Source organism: Hyperoodon ampullatus, assembly GCF_949752795.1.
Source record: "Hyperoodon ampullatus genome assembly, chromosome: 4".
Classification (NCBI taxonomy): domain Eukaryota; kingdom Metazoa; phylum Chordata; class Mammalia; order Artiodactyla; family Ziphiidae; genus Hyperoodon; species Hyperoodon ampullatus.
The window spans coordinates 34,519,588-34,536,980 of record NC_136917.1 but is presented as its reverse complement, the minus strand read 5'-3'; the positions used below and the strand labels follow the sequence as shown (position 1 = coordinate 34,536,980).

The 17,393-nt window shown below is 48.3% G+C and overlaps 1 protein-coding gene across 4 annotated transcripts in view; it reads right to left on the bottom strand.

The window, feature by feature from the left end:
• The window catches only part of CACNA1A (calcium voltage-gated channel subunit alpha1 A), a gene marked incomplete at both ends in the record, with an annotated part of 321,342 nt that overhangs the window by 42,856 nt on the left and 261,093 nt on the right, over positions 1-17,393 (bottom strand). For all 4 annotated transcript variants that reach the window (XM_079702108.1, XM_079702110.1, XM_079702111.1 and 1 more), the window contains 4 exons: positions 1,254-1,455; positions 3,237-3,374; positions 5,852-6,012; positions 8,540-8,639. In XM_079702108.1, coding sequence (XP_079558234.1) covers positions 1,254-1,455; positions 3,237-3,374; positions 5,852-6,012; positions 8,540-8,639 — 601 coding nt within the window. The remainder of the gene's footprint in view (positions 1-1,253; positions 1,456-3,236; positions 3,375-5,851; positions 6,013-8,539; positions 8,640-17,393) is intronic.

Here is a 17,393-nt window from a genome sequence, read left to right as displayed (position 1 = left end):
CCCCCAATTTGCAGATGAGGAAAATAAAGGCTCAGAGAGGTTACGCCTGACATGGCACAGCTGCCTAGTGAGCGAACCTTGAATTTCAACCAGAGTCTGACGTTGAAGCCTAACCATTATTTTTTTAAATTTTATTGAAGTATAGTTGATTTAAAATGCTGTGTTAATTTCTGCTATCCAGCAAAGCAATTCAGTTGCTTTTTTCATATTTTTTTCTATTATGGTTTATCACAGGATATTCAATATAGTTCTCTGTGCTATACAGTAGGACCTTGTTGTTTATTCATCCTGTATATAATAGTTTTCCTCTGCTAATCCCAAGCTCCCAATCCTTCCCTCCCCCTCCCGCCCTTGGCAGCTACAAGTCTGTTCTCTATGTCAGTGAGTCTGTTTCTGTTTCATAGGTACGTTCATTTGTGTCATATTTTAGATTCCACATAAAGTGATACCATATGGTATTTATCTTTCTCTTTCTGACTTGCTTCGCTTAGTATGATCATCTCTAGGTCCATCCATGTTGCGAAGCCTAACCATTCTTTCTTACCGACTATTTTGCTTCTCCTTCTCTTTGAGGGAAGGAGACAGGGAGGAATAATAATTATTTAGTCTTAGAGGCCAACAAAGCAGAGGAAGAATGCATTCTAGGTCCTCCACCTAGCTTGGATGATTCTAGAGAAGCAAAGGGTCATGCGTATACTCTCTGGTGGACTGGATTTTCATTTGTAAATATTCACCACCCCTCCCTGGGGGAGATTATACTTCCCTGCCCCACTGACATCAGACATGTGACTAGCTCTGGCTAATGAAATGTGAGAAGTGACACATGTCACTTCTGGGCACAAGCCACAAGAGTTGGACCATGGTTTGCCATTCTCTCCTTTTTATCTGAAGCATCTTAGAGGGGAACCAGAATAAAGATGACATGGAGAAGAGCCACCTGGACATGCAGTCCAATTCCTTTGTGGATATCTGGCATTGAGATGTGAGGGCTGCTTGTTACTGCATCATAACCTAGTCCAAACTGACTGATACATACACAACTTCTCTCTGATGTGTTTTCCTCTGGAAACCTCATGAAGGGCTGCCCTTCATGCAGACTGAATTCTGCTTGGAGAATGCTGCTGTTCCCTCCCCAGATGCCCCCAGAAGCTGGTTCCTCTGTGTGTGTGTGTGTGTGTGTGTGTGTGTGTGTGTGTGCATGTGTGATGGGGGGGTGTCAGTTTTTAAGAGGGGATGTAAGTGGGAAGTGGTACCTCATTTTTCTCCAGGCTGTATTCCTCCATCATTTTGTCCCCCTGCTCCTGGAAGGTGATGATGATCAAGGCCACAAAGATATTGACAAAGAAGAAGGGGAACACCACAAAGTAGACGACGTAGAAGATGGACATCTCCATGCGGTACCCAGGGCTGGGACCCTGGTTCTCAAAGGTGGCATCCACGGAGTGCTTGAGGACCCTGTGAGGGCCGGGGTGGGGAGAGGGGGAAAGTGAGACAGGGGAACAGGAATGGAGGAAAATATTAAGAGGAAACAGAAAAGAAATGAAGAGTCATCACTGTTTTCTGACTGCAGTCACTGTGGTTACTTTATGAAGCCGTAATCTTCCCACCTCTTTTGCCTGTGGGGAGTGTTGCCAGCAATGTCAGTTACTTCTACTGCCCTGTATCGAGGGCCTGTTATGTGCCAGAAATGATGTTCAACATTTTATTCATTTTCCCAGCAGCCCTCTCAGGGAGGTTATTACTGGCTCCGTTTTGCACATGAGGAAACTGAGGTTCGGCTGTAGATCACCCACTCAGATGCGGCCAAGGTGGGATTTGAAACTAGGTTTGTGGTGATGAATGGGAGTGAGTAGGGAGTCACGGAGGCAGGCGTGTGTGTGTGTGTGTGTGTGTGTGTGTGTGTGTGTGTGAATATTTAAGCACAGGTGGTCGTGAGAGCCAAGGAGGGGTAATGAGGATGCACATGGAAGTGAGTGTATGCACGGCTGCTCTGTACATTTGCACACATCACTCACTGCTCAAGTGCTCTCATCTAAGGGGCACCATTCATACTGTAGACCTGATAGGTTTGTGTATTAATGGTGACAACTTTTTGGCAGGTGGCCATAAAGTGCCTTTTTTGAGCAAGTTCATTAAGTATATTGCAATGCTTTTCTGACAGATGGAAGTAAAGTCTGTTGAGGAATGGGTGTCTTTAAAAATTCGCTCAAAGGTGCCTGAAGGGCTAGCACTGGCCCTGCACGTGTGGATACTAGTGTGTGCATGGGTGATTAGACAGGCATGTGTTGGTTGGGGTGTTTGCTGAGCGAGGGAGGGAGGTGAGGATGATGAAGGCACACACTGGAATCTACCAAACCTTCAACCTGCATTCAGCCGAGACCTCTGGGAGGAGGACCGGGGCTAAGGTGAGGCGAGAGAGGCACTTGCCATGGGCACAAATTCAGCGGGTGTCAAACCCCTCAGTAATCGAGATAAATAACATTTCACTGTAATATTTAGTATTTCCTGCAATATTTTAAAAAGTCAAAAGAAATGCCCCAAAGCCCCTGATGAACAAAATCTCAGAAATTTAAATTTTGAGGCCTTCCCTAGCAATCCAGTGGTTGAGACTCGTGCTTCCAATTCAGGGGGCGCAGGTTTGATTCCTGGTTGGGGAACTAAGATCCCACATGCCACGCACTGTGGCCAACCCCCCCGAAACAAAAAAAAACTTAAGAAAGAATTAAAGTTTGGACTTGCACAAGTCAGTCTAACCCGTATCACCCCAGCCTCAGCCCTGTCTGAGGACAGATTGGTCCTGTGGTCAAACCGACTTGGAAAATGCCAGGTTCACCACCCCCTGGCTTGGAGGTTTTTGTTCACCAGCACCGGAAGGGTTAAGAGGATGTGACCGCATGTGTACGTACATGCGGCCTTTCTGTAAATTAGAAACGGTGCCTGTTCTGGGAGCAAACAGCCCCGTACGCTCAAGGGGTTGGCAAGCCAAGCGACCGCTGGATTTCTGCCCCGAGAAGCCCAACCGCATATGGGGGATGCTGTTCTGCTGACGTCTTGCATCTTGCATTGTCCCCACTTGCATCTGACATCTGGTGCCTCTTGCATTGTCCCCACTTCTGGAAGCCAGGAGCAAACCCCTCCCTCCCTCAGACCTTTCTGGGCTCTTGGTCCCTTTCCTTGGTCCCTTTGCTGGAGGCCCCCGAGCTCCTCCTGTGGGGCTTTCTGACTGGACCACTTACTGTGGCCAGCCTTCTCCCGTGGACACGGTGAAGAGGGTCAGCAGAGCCCACAGCACGTTGTCATAATGGAACTCATACTTCTTCCACTCTCGGTCCCGTGCCTTCACCTCGTTCTTCTCATAGAGGAGGTATTTGCCACTGCCACAGAAAGTGGTGACCATTAGTAAATCAGGGACGCCCGTATTTGGCCACCAGAGAAACGGGAGAGGAGGAGGAAGAGGGGCTCACCAGCCCACGCTGCTTCCCACAGCCCAGGAAGCCTGTTTCTCCCTGGAGCTTGTGTGCATCCATTTGGAGATAAATCCACAGATGATGCCACAGCCCTGTGTCCAGTGGGAGAGCCAACTCAGAATCTTGTACCCTTTTCCAGCTTGAACACTTCTAGACCCAAGGGTGGGAGCCACAGGCTTGGGGGGCAGTTGAGAGCAGGGAGGAAGACAGGCACATTTCTAGGTTCATCAGGCCAAGGGGGGCAGCCGCTCACTGCTCCTTCTCAGGGTAGGAAACAGACTCCTAGCCCAACGTGTGGGATCCTTCCAAATCCAGGATCCAGCCACCAAAATAACCACCAGCTGCCCTTTGGTGCATAGTAACCGTTTATACTAGTGAGAAAAGCAATATTGACTGAGCACTTGGTTAGCGAGAGGCGCAGCCCTTTCCTGGACTGAGTCCAGAATTTTCCATCATGAGGATGACCCAAAGATGGGCGGATTTCAGGTCCACAGTCCCTTAGCCACAATTCCAAAATCCAGAGGGCTCTGAAAACCAAACATTTTTTCCTAATCTGGCAGTTGGCAAGTTCCAGCCTGCAGACCAAATCTGGATCTGCCTCTGGGTGGCCCACAAGCTAAGCAATGGTTGTTTACAGTTTTAAATGGTTGAAACTAAAAGAATTCATTCATGACAGATAAAAATGATAAGAAATTCAAGGTTTAGTTTCCAGAAAGAAAGTCTGATTGGAACACAGCCATGCCTATTCTTTTACCTATTGTCTGCGGCTGCTTTGGAGTTGCATTAGGTGCAACGGAAAGTGTATGCAAAGTCAAAGACAGTTACTATCTGGCCCTTGACAGACAAAGTCTGCCCATCTCTGATCTAACGCGTTTGGCAACAAAACCTGACCCAACTGGATGTGAGGCTCTTTGGACTTGTTATTTATCCCATTTGGTGCAAATTGTTGTATGTTCCCAGGCAGAAATATTGCATTTGATCACAGGGCTGCCTTAATTTAACTGTGCTATGTGGGACATGCACCCCAGAATATTTCTAAAAATCTCAAAGTATTCTGAATTTTGAAACACATCTGCCTATAAAGGTTTCATACAAGGGAACCGAGATGTGTATTAATATCCCCTACTTGACAAAGGTGGCAACTCAAAAAAAGTTAACCAACCAGCTTATGGCTCATCCTGAAGCCATGGGTCAGAGACTCCTATTCCAAAACTGTCTTTCTTTCTACTTATAGATCCAAGCTGGTTGTAATCGGGTCACCCCCAACGCCCAACACCTCAGTTTCCAAGCCCAGGATGAAATGGAGAGGACCCTATGGTCCTTCCCCTTCCATGTCCTCAGCTTGCCTTTTGTCTATGCAAAAACTTTAGCCAAAGAATGAATTTAATCAGAAAAGTGAGAAAATGCAGAAGCAAAGGAAAACAGTCAAAGGAGACCAAATAATAATAGTTTAGTCATTAAGCAAAGTCAAGGACCTTTAGTTCCTTCTGAAGGGCTATAGATAATATTCTGAGCCATATCCTTTGATCTGTCTCATAGATACTGAAACCCCACCAGGTGGAAGAAGTCAACTACATGATGACCAGACTGTAGCCATGACATAAGCTGCCACAATTCTGAGAATTGGCCTCAAGGGAATGGGAAAAAACTGACCCTGGAACTGAAGATTGACTGTACTTAAAACAATCAAGATGACGCTGATCAGACCACCACATGACCAATTTCAAGATGACTGTCAGGGCTTCCCTGGTGGCACAGTGGTTAAGGATCTGCCTGTCAATGCAGGGGACACGGGTTCAAGCCCTGGTCCGGGAAGATCCCACATGCTGTGGAGCAACTATGCCTGTGAGCCAAAACTACTGAGCCTGCGCTCTAGAGCCCACATGCCAAAACCACTGAAGCCCACATGCCTAGAGCCCGTGCTCCGCAGCAAGAGAAGCCACCGCAATGAGAAGCCCGCACACTGCAACGAAGAGTAGCCCTTGCTCGCCGCAACTAGGGAAAGCCACGCACAGCAACGAAGACCCAAGGCAGCCAAAGATAAATGAATAAAAAAAAAAAAAAAAAGTTGACTGTCACAGCTGACCGTGCTGTTTCTACATGTAGCTCCCTCTCTCCATCTATAAAAACTTTTGTCCACTGGTTGTCAGTGCGGGGGGGAGTTGGCCTTTGGACGAGAGTCTGCCCTCCCTGCACCAGCCCCCCCGCCCGCAGTTGCTGGCATCCAAAATAAAGCAAACGTTCCTTTCTACCAACTTTGTCTCTTTATTGGCTTTTGAGCGGCGAGCAGCCGGACCCCACTTTCAGTTACAAAGAGACTGGTGCATCTGGCCGCCCCCCACCTGCCAGTCCCGATGGGGATGCCTAGGAGAGTCAAGACTCACCGGCAATCTTTCTCAAACTCCTTGGACTCATCGGTGCAGTGGAAGAATTTGCCCTTGAAGAGCTGCACGGCCACCACGGCAAAGATGAACATGAAGAGCATGTAGACGATGAGGATGTTGAAGACATTCTTGAGTGAGTTCACAACGCAGTCAAACACAGCCTGGTGGGTGGGGTGGAAAAGACAGCGTGAGGGGCTGGGAACAAGCACGGCCTCCACCTCCAGCAGCTCATAATACCCAAGTATTGTCATTATTCCTATTTTACAGGCAAGGACATGATCCAAGTTACTCGGTTAAGGCCACGCAGTTCTGAGAAATGTTGGGGCTCGACCCAATTCTGAGTTTTTATGCATCGAAAACCCCCAATTTTAACCCCTGGGAAATGAGGTCGCTTCTCTGAGCTTCTCCAAGGTAAGCTCATGGCTCTTCAGGGCAAGAGGAAAGGTCCTCGATGGAGATGTTATTTCCTGTTCATTCTGTGTCCCTGCCTCACGTCACTCCCTTCCCCATAATCTGGAGTTGTGGTCCCCTCCCTTTTGCCCACTGATCACTTGGGGGCACTCTAGATTTGCGAGCTGACTTCACGTGCCCTGGAGATTCTGCCCTGCATAAGATGGAATCCTTCCATCCTCCTCCAGAGAAGGCAGGGGTCCCAGCCTGGAATGTCCCCCCCAACCCCCGCAGCATTCTGCTATTAATCCCAGCGGGTCCTAACTACAAGTAAGCATCAAGGATTGTCAACCTACTGGAATCACACGTTAGCTCTGCCGGCTTCCCCTGGGGGAGAGAGTGCATAGCTTTCATGGGGCTTTCAAAGGGGGCTGTGACCCAGAAAATGGGGAAGAGCCACTGAACCGACTACTTCTGGATTCCACATATGTCAATGCAAGCAAGCTTTCCCGTCCAGAGGGCAGCCGCATTTCCTCTTTGAATATTTATCGACAAAAAGGGGGCATTCGAATCATTATTTCCCAAATCATGGGGGAGGGGCACACCACCGGTGATATCAGACGTACTTTTAGGTCCTATAGGAGCCCAAGACCAAGTAACACTGAATCACATGGTAGCAAAGTTATTCTCTCTTTAATTCTTTCAGTCCTTTTGAGTGAAGGAGAAAGTCTTCCTTAGTTGTTACTGTGTTAACACCTAACATTTATACTTTTCCTTTTTCTTGGCTGCGCCATGCGGCATGCAGGATCTTAGGTCCCTGGCCAGGGATCGACCCTGTGCCCCCTGCATTGGGAACACAGAGTCTTAACCACTGGACTGCCAGGGAAGTCCCTGTACTTTTCCTTTTTAGCCAAGAAAGAGCAAGTATCCATGCTCAAAGTCTTTGTCAGGCAATTATTTTGGGCTAGATTTTAATAACAGTTATCTTATATTTTGAACAGATATTTAGTTTTACCTTCTATTAACAGTGGGTTTTGGTTTTCCAACTTAAGAAACTTGACAAGCATTTCCTTTTAAAATAAATCCACTTAAGTAAAAAATAAAGTGACTTAACTTAAAGAAACATATTAAGAAAGAGATAATACAGGTGCATCCCCAGGTGCATCATAAATTGAAAAGGGGTGTTTGAATGACTAGATTTCATTTCCTTCCTTCCTTCGTTTTTTTTTGGAAACAACAAGCTTTTGGGAAATTCTGGTTCATGCTATTTTTTTCAAGTTTTATTTATTTATTTGTTTGTTTGTTTGTTTGCAGTACGCGGGCCTCTCACTGTTGTGGCCTCTCCCGTTGTGGAGCACAGGCTCCGGACGCGCAGGCTCAGCGGCCATGGCTCACGGGCCTAGCCGCTCTGCGGCATGTGGGATCTTCCCGGACCAGGGCACGAATCCGTGTCCCCTGCATCGGCAGGCGTACTCTCAACCACTGCGCCACCAGGGAAGCCCCTATTTATTTTTTTTAATTTAAGTATAGTTGCTTTACACTGTTGTGTTAGTTTCTACCGTACAGCAAAGTGAATCAGCCATATGTATACATATATCCCCTCTTTTTTGGATTTCCTTCCCATTTAGGTCATCACAGAGCACCGAGTAGAGTTCCCTGTGCTAAATAGTAGGTTCTCATTAGTTATCTATTTTATACATAGTATCAATAGTGTATATATGTCGATCCCAATCTCCCAATTCATCCCACCCCCTTTCCCCCTTGGTATCCATACGTTTGTTCTCTATATGTCTGTGTCTCTATTTCTGCTTTGCAAATAGTTCATCTACACTATTTTTTCTAGATACCACATATATGCATTAATATACAATATTTGTTTTTCTCTTTCTGACTTACTTCACTCTGGTGGTTCATGCTATTTTGGAACAGGAGATATTGGACGCTAGAATAGGCAGGTGAAAAGTTAAAGGTTATGTGGGACCAGAAACCTAGTTTCCTGCTTCCCAGATTAGGGTTATGCCCTGTTTTATCCACATAATGCCTTCATGGGAATTAAGAAAAGGGATCTCAACTTTGCAAGAGACATTTCATCTATTGGAAAATTACCATGATATACAGATTTTGTTCCATTAACTCACTTTACTGCCATCTACTGGAGAGTTGTAGTAATAAGTATATCCATATATAATGGCTGTGCTGTTAGCAGCATCCCTTTCAACGTACTGTCCTTGAGCAGTGTGCAACCTGCTCAACTGTACGTGGCAACCCTGATAGATCTTCCACATACCCCAATCTCACCTTGAGCTTTGGCAACCGCTTGATGGTTTTAAGAGGTCGTAGCACCCGAAGGACTCGGAGGGATTTAATCGTGTTGATGTCCTTTCCTTTGCTATTGCCACTGTGGAGGGATGTTAGAATGGGGAGGAGGGAAGAGAGGGAGCCAAGGTCAGGCTGGGTGGTGGGTGGTCCACAGCCCCAAGTGGTCCCACCCTCCCAGGCTTAGGAGTCTGGGGTCGGCCTGGCATAGCCATGTCCTTCCCGGAGAAGAGTAGTCAGCTCCCTTGCTACATCTGGGCTCAAGAGCTAGTGAGTAGATGGCCCTTTGTGGTTTTGGTCTCAGGGTTTGTTGAGGGCCCTGGTTGAGCCTGAACAGCTGCATGGGGTGGCTCTTGGATCCAGCACGAGGAAGTTGGCTGCCCCCTGTGTGCTCTCTTAGGAGGTGGTCTTAGTGAGCTTTTAGAAAATGGGATTCCTCCCTCCTCCAACAGGATCCAGGAAATGCTTAAAGTGGCCTTTAAACCAGAACTCCCTTCCCCCACCCCCTGCCCCAATATTCCCTGAGCCCACAGGAGCAGAAGGAACCAGAACATCAGATGTCGAATCTCTGCCTCATTCTTTCAGGGTATCTGAGCTCATCTTTGTCAGATTGCTGCATAGAGGTTCAGGCCAGGGTCTACTGGGCCTGAGTCTTAGCATGGCAGATGTCCTGACACCCTTAGCCAACCATGATTCAAGCGCCCCCAAAAGGAGGGCATTGGGTGTGGCCATCAAAGGCTTGTGATGAATGGAACTCACCACCCACCCAGCTGCCCAAGCCAGAAACCCAACACTCGTGTTCAGCTTCCTGTCCTCCATCCTCATCCCCAATGGGTCACCCTCCTACACAGGGCACCATCATAGGTCAGACCCCCATTATCCACCTCCCAACTTTCCCCCCACTCCCTGTCTCTCTCTTCTTCCATCTTTTCTGCACACAGTGGCCAAAACCAATGACCATGTCACTCTCCTACTCCGACTCCTTCTGGAGCAACTGAATTCCTAGAAGTGCAAACTCCTAGCTTGGCATTCAAGGCTCTTCGGAATCTAGTCCAACTTACCTTTCTGTTTGCATTCCCATTGATAACTATACAACCCAAGCCCCAGCCACACTCTTTTGCTTCTGTTCCCTCTGCTAGAAATGTCCTTCCTCCACTTCTTCATTCACAGAACTATGCAGCCCTCAAAGCCCAAGGTAAATGTCCCTTCATCTGATAGCCTCCACTGACTGCCTCTGGGCTCTGCCAGACCTCAGTGCTGTTTCAGAATTGCCTTTGTTCCTGTCATTGGCTTCTGGCTTTAGACAGAAAACTCTTCAAAGGTGAAACTGTGATTTATTCTTCTATGTGTTCATTTTCCCTTTAATCTTGGTTCTTGTCTCTGCCCCCAGCATGTGCCTGGGGTGTAGTTTCAGGACACATGTGAATGGATCCAGATCAGAGTTCTTTGGGGGCCAGTTAGCAAACATCTCCCTACAGTTCTCTTGGGTCTTGAGTAGAGCTGCCACATGGTGTGCCCAGGTATCCAGGTGCAAAAACATTCTTTGTGACATTTGCTTTTTTTAGGGTTCCTTTTTCTCATCTTTCAGAGAAAAAAGAGAATTGGACTTTAACCTGCCAGGCACAACCGTGCTCCAGGATTCAGCAGTCTGAACATGGTTTTCTCTTTTCTAAACCAAAGTCATCAATCATTATTATCTCAAGGCTGTGCCCCCAAAGTGTGAGACACACATCAGGAGAGTCACTGAGATATTTTCAGGCAGATCACAAACACAATGAAGTAACGGGATCACACAGGGAAACAGCTGTTTTCTTCAAGTTATCTTTCAGGCCTCCTGTTTTGGTCAGAGAGGAAGTCTCTGCTATGTGTTCATAGGTCTTTCATGCCTCCCTAACACTCACTGATTTCCCTTTTAACAAAGAACCCAGCTTGAATGTAACAACTTGCTACGCAACTGTTTCATTCTTGTTGGATTCACTTTTGTGGTTGCCTGTTCTATCTGAGGTTAACAATACTGGTTGTAAAGGGATGGCATAAAGTGTTCTAGCAACACTAAAATGAGGTTTAGACTATGTGTTGGTGGAAAAAATGTCAAGCAAGTGGACATCTAGGTTGTATGTGGAACTGGCTAAAATCTTGATGGGCCAAACTGCTGACATTTGGGAACACACCTCCTGGGGCGCATCTACTCATCTAAAAATGACTCCATGGGCATTCTAGGGGTCTCTCTCCTAGGAGGCACTTCTCCCTTGGGAGAGGCTGAGAACAATCCTGTTTGCTGAGACACCGAGGAGAGTGTTCCTGGCAGTTTGGCTCCTGAGCTTGCAGGAATGGCTTGACCAAGGTGTTCTCACAGAAAACAACCAGATTTTCAAATCACTTTGCTGAGAGTGTAGATGCTCCTGTTGGGGGGGGGGTGGTTACTTACTCATCTTAAAGCCCAAGCCCTGGTTGTTTGGACTGTCTACCCTTCTCCCATCTGGGAAGCTGGACCTTCACTCCCCTGATAACTACCCATCCGGCTCATCTGCCCTATTGAAATAAGACCATGGGGAGACCCCCTTCCGCGCCCCTTATGTTCTCTTCCAAGAACTGGGCTAAATGGTGGGTCCTGATGAGAGGCAGTGGTCAGGACCCCTCCAGGCTCCTGCCCCTTGGGGAGCAGGCTGAGGGGACTCTGGTCACTGCAGGCGACAGGACGGTGGCAATGACACAAGGCTACAGAAACAGGCCCAGAACCAGTGTGGCTGCATCAGGGCACAGAGAACGAGACAGAAAGAGAGAGAGAGAGAGAGAGAGAGAGAGAGAGGCACTTTACCGTGTACTGCTCCTGGTGACGTGGCGTCGGAGGGAGAGACAGATCGTAAGCGGCCTCAGAAGAAAGAACACAGAACACACACATACATGCACACACACCTGAGCGCTCCCCTGCCCTGCCTGGGCACCAGGAGGGGCCGCCTTAGGCTTGTGGCTCTGGATGGTGTCCATCTTTCCATCTGGAAGACACCTGTTCCGTCCCCTGCCTTTGGCTGGCCCCTGGCACTGCCCAACAGCACCAAGAAAGCCGAATTTCCAAGTAGCAGGACAGCCCGAAAGTTATCAACTACCAAAGGCGAATTTGCCACTGAAGATCCCTGCCAAGAGCTGGAGAAAAATCCCTTTTCTCCAGAGGTTCTGGGAATGGAAATTTTTAGAATGTCTTTTTTTTTTTTTTGGCCACACCTCGCAGTATGCAGGATCTTAGTTCCCCGACCAGGGTTCAAACCCACGGCCCCTGCATCAGAAGCGTGGAGTCTTAACCACTGGACTGCCAGGGAAGTCCTTTAGAATGTCTTGTAGGGGGTGAGCTTTGGAGTTAGGGGGACCTGGGTTTGACTCCCAGCACTGCCCTTAATTATTGTCCTCATCTGTAAAACAGACCTTTGGGGTGCTGATGCTTGATACACAGTAACTATGGCTTTGGCTTTACCCCCTAAGTTATGAAGGAGAAGGGGGGCAGCTAAGAGTTCCAATTTGGGATGAAATTAAGGGGCAACTCTCAAGAGCCTTCTGGGAAAATGTGGGTCTGGGGGAAGCTCTCTGCATCTGGCAGTGCCCCTTGTACAACTCATCTTTGGAATCAAGGCTCAGACTCATTTTGACCCTCCAACCATGACTGGAGATCAAGGTGCAAGAAACTTGATTGCCATTAGAACAGTGGAAGCCCTACTGCCAAGCAGGTACTCTACAGAATATCCCACCTGCCACCCCCTTTTGAAGTTAGTGACATTTCTAAAAACATAATGGGTTAAAAGCTTACAAATATTCCCACTGGATTTTTCTTCCCCCTGCTACCTTTCACTTTACCTCAGTGGCTTTCAAAGCTTAACATATCTAGGAATTATTGCATAGATAGAATTGTACAGATTCTCCTTTTTGGATTATTGAGGAATTTTTCAGTGACAGTGATTTCTGCCCAAGCCTGATGGATGATGTTAGGTGTAATATGTGAGTCTTCTGAATGTCACTGCATCTGTCCGTGGCAAGGTGGTACCATTATACCCATTTTCCAGATGAGGAAGCTGAGGCTCAGAGAGGGAAAGTGACTTGTCCAAGGTCACACAGCCGGGACGTGGCACGCTGAGATTCAAACCCAGGTTTGTGTGTCTTGCACACTAATCTTCTTTCCATTTCATTACACACACACAAAAGAATGCCTTCAGGGGTAGGGGCTGTTTTGAGGATGGGGATGAAAAAAAAAAGGCAGCCCGGGGGCTCCTTCTTTGGCTTCCTGGCAGTTGGGTTCCTGAGCACGCAGGAGTGGCTTGATCAAGGTGCTCTGCCAGCTGTGCTGGCCTGCTTTGAGGGAGGAGTGGCAGCCCCAGATGGACTCTTGGCAGCGAGGGCAGGATCATGATTTGCCAGCTGCTGATAAATGTCAGTTGGCTACCCCGCTGCATGGGCATAGAGCGTGATGTCAAGTGTGGTGACTCATGAAATGGTGTGTTAATGGTGTTCGCATGGACACAGCACACAGTCAGTAGATGGAGCAGGACACACGCACACAGATATTTGGGGGAGGTGCGGGAGGGGTGGAAACCGTCGGGAGAGCTTCGACACATCCCTTGGAGGACCACAGGGATCACTGTCCCATATCCGAGACGGGGCCACAATCACAGCACTGCAGAATCCTTGCCTCCACCCCAACAGGCCAGAACAGCAAGATTCCTTTCGACAAAGAAGGGAATAGTCTCATGCCCTCTTCCCCTGGACTTCTAGGCCCTGCTGGGGCCTTGAGGAAGCCAGGCTGGCTGAGCTGTCAAGTCTCATTCTGCTGATTTGTGAAAGTCTCAGTGTTCAGTGCTGGGAGATGGGCAGCAACCCTCAATCTGACAGCTGACTTCCCTCCTCAATCTCTCTGGTTGTCAGTTTCCTCATGTACAAAAAAGGAATAATAAGAGAACTTCCTGCGTGGGGTTTGTGAAGATTAAGTAAATGGAGGCTGTTACCATCATTATTACCCAGTCAGGTTTGTCAAAGTGATGGGGAAACTGAGGCACAGAGAGGTTCAGGGACTTGCACATCTAGAGAGAAACCGGACAGCCTTGCTGGAACCTTTTTCTAAAACCATCAGGTTCATTTAACACTTGTTGGGGTTTTCAGCCTTGTCTATGAGGAGACAGGCACATAGGACAGATAATGAGTTAAAAGAACAGAAAGAAAAGATGCAAAGGACTCTGGGATTGGACACTCAAGTGGAGACTCTCAGAGAGACACCTACTCCAGATGGATGTCAATCCATCTGGTAACAAGGAAAGACAATAAGCAAAGTCCTTGTAGGGTGAGAGACCTTCTCAGGTAAGAGAGGCCAGAAACCTGAAGGCAGAGGGAGGATTCTGAAACTTTTCTGGGGAAAAAAGTAGCAGCCTGGGTTGGGGGGTCCCTTCTCTGGCTTTCTGGCAGATTGGCCTAAGGCATGCAGGAGCAGCTTGATCAAGGTGCTTGCCAGCTGTGCCTGGCCTGTGGCCCTGCCCTGGAGGAGGAGTGGCAGTGACAGATTCTTGGCAGTGAGGTGGGGAGGGTGTGGCAGGGGTGGGGTCTCAGGGTCTACCTCTTCCATCCCTATGACCATCACATAAAGGTGCTCCCCAGGTTGTCAGCTCTTCTAAAACCCCAAGAGAGTCCCTAACACTTGTCAGGACCCCACTGGCAAAATCTCACACACCCCAGTTCCTGCAAGATCCACGAGCTCACTGGGACTCATAGGGATGACCTTACATCCCTGTCCAGACCCTTTCCTCACATAGGAATTTAAAAAACAATTGGAAACAGGGATTTTCTTTTTTTTTTCTTTTTTTTTTTTGCGGTATGTGGGCCTCTCACTGTTGTGGCCTCTCCCGTTGCGGAGCACAGGCTCCGGACACGCAGGCTCAATGGCCATGGCTCATGGGCCAATCCGCTCCGCGGCATGTGGGATCCTCCCAGACCGGGGCACGAACCCGTGTCCCCTGCATCAGCAGGCGGACTCTCAACCACTGCGCCACCAGGGAAGCCCGGAAACAGGGATTTTCAATGGTATTAACTGGCTGGCTTCATGCCTGTAGCAACTTCATAAAACTAGTTTCAAAGGTTGACTCTACAAATAAGCTGCTAAATTCCTCCGAGCTGTAGGCTCATTTTGAATGCCCTTGTATAACTTTATATTTAAAATGAAAACTCAAAAATTAAAAAACAAAATCAGCTCCCTGTGGCAGATTCTTTTGCAGACACAAAGAATCATTTTGCTTGATTCTGGGTGGAAAAATAATTTCTTTTTCGCAGATTAGGTTTGCTTAAAGTTGAGCCTAATTGTAGCTCCAGGGGAACTGTGGCCCATCATGGCAAAAGCTCTACGGTTTGAAAAGCTTGTTCCCAGGTCTTTCGAAGGCCACACTTTTCCCAAATTGGGAGGCCAAATGAGGGATGGAGATGGGACAGGGCAATAGTGGGGGCCCCCTCTTCAGCACTGAAGCTTGTTGGTTCCCACAGAGGTCTGGAAGGAAAGTGTCAAGGACGAACTGATGGACAGCAGACACTACCTCTATTGTGCTACACCCAGTGGTGGCCACGGAGGGCAAAACCCACCACCCAGGGCACAGCTGGCAAAGGGGGGTGTTGTGTGTGGAGAGATGGATGTGATCTCTTTCTGAGCTCTTGGGGACCTGGGGGCTGCTGGGCAGACGTCATCCTGGAGGGCTGGAGGAAGTGTGGGAGGGGTGCTTGCCTGCACTTGCCTTCCCTGGACATGAAGACCACCCCAGGTCAGAACATGGTGGGGACTGGGTTTTTGATGCCAGAGCAAATGGCAGAGTGTCTGCCTTCTCCAGGCCATGGGGCCCAGGTTAGGCAGAAGGTCAAGGTGAAGGACAGGATGGAAGGGAGAGAGAAAGAGTCTGGAGGAGAGGGAGAGGGAGGAGAGGGGAAGGGGGAGGGGAGAGGGGAGGAGGGAGGGGAAGGGGAGGGTAGAGGGGAGGAGGGAGGGGAAGGGGGAGGGTAGAGGAGAGGAGGGAGGGGAAGGGGGAGGGTAGAGGGGAGGAGGGAGGGGAAGGGGGAGGGTAGAGGGGAGGAGGGAGGGGAAGGGGAGGTGGAGAGAGAGACAGAGAGACAGAGAGGGAGTCAGAGAGAGGGAAGGAGAGAGAAAAGGGGAAAGATAAAGAAAGAGAAAGACAGAAACAGGAGCAAGGGAGGGAAGGGGATTTGAGATGGATTCACTCCAGGATGAGGGCAGTCAAATGTTTTGGCTTTTCAGAATCAAAACTTTCTCAGGACCTAGCATGGTGCCTGACTGACACCTTGTAGAAGTCACTCAAATAACTGATGGACAGAGGGAGGAGCATATTTCATTACATTCTCATATACACAGTGTATTACCTTTTAGAATCTTTTTGGGGGAAAGAAATTTGTGCTAACTTGATAAGAAACAAATTGTATCTTGTTTGTATTTTATTTTTTTATTTTTTATTTTTATTTTTATTTTTATTTTTTTTGCGATACGCGGGCCTCTCACCGCCATGGCCTCTCCTGTTGCGGAGCACAGGCTCCGGACGCGCAGGCTCAGCGGCCATGGCCCATGGGCCCAGCCGCTCCACGGCACATGGGATCTTCCCGGACTGGAGCACGAACCCGTGTCCCCTGCATCGGCAGGCAGCCTCTCAACTGGGATCTTCCCGGACCGGGGCACAAACCCGCGTCCCCTGCATCGGCAGGCGGCCTCTCAACCGGGATCTTCCCGGACCAGGGCACGAACCCGCGTCCCCTGCATTGGCAGGCGGACTCTCAACCACTGCGCCACCAGGGAAGCCCTTGTTTGTATTTTATACATCTCCTAATTCCAATGAGGTAGGTTTTTTTTTCACTTTTTATTAGTCAGCATTCTGTGAAATTTCTGTGTTAAATCCTGTGCTCACTTACCTATTGAGGTTCAGTGTTTCTTATTGATTTGTAATTGCTTTTTATATCTGAAGGCCATGGATATCTTATCTTATTTGTGGTAATCTTTCTCCTCTAATTTGCTGTGCACTTTACTTTGATTATTATTAAACCTACAAGACATCTTAATGAAAATGTAGCCAAACTTCTTGAATTTTTGAGATGATCTCTTCCATTGTTCTAATGATCAAATACTCAATTACTTAAAAAAGTGGGAGAGAGAGGAGGAGGAGTGGAAGAGGGACAGAGGAAGAAAGAGAGAAAAGGAGAGGGGGTGGAAAAGAGCAGACACAGAAAGAGGAGGAGAAAGTAGAAGACAAAGAGAAAGGGGGTGGGAAGTCTGGCCAGAGTCAGAAATACATTCAGCTTCCTGACCTTCATGGTACATCTCCACCAGCTCAGAGGCGTCCAGAAACTCTGGAGGTTTCTTGCTCTTCTGACACAACTTGATCTCATTGTGTTCCCAGGGAAGGACCTGAGAATGGCCCAGTTTAGCCCTTAAATTGGAAACAGACCACCACACTGGCCTCCTGAAAAACCAAGTCCTCATTGTTTGGTCAGGTGGGCCATTCAAGGACTCTTCCAGGTCTGCTGAGAAGGGGCCCAGGAGGCAGAGGCAAAGGGGAAGCCCCTGGTTTCTCATTATTTAGGTGAGGTGGGTCCGAATCCCTTTGAGACTTTTCTTTCTGGGAATGATCCACTGTGATGGGCACAGACAGGGTCCCTAAGAAGATTTGTTTCTGGATTAGGGGCTGATTAGGTTTTTCCATCCTGCCCCAAGTGTTTACAAGTTGAGGAATGTACTGCTAAGTTTGCTACCAGGGCCCTAAGAGCTAATGGCTACTCAGCCCTTGGATGCCATCTTGGAATCGCATCTTGGAATGGCTAC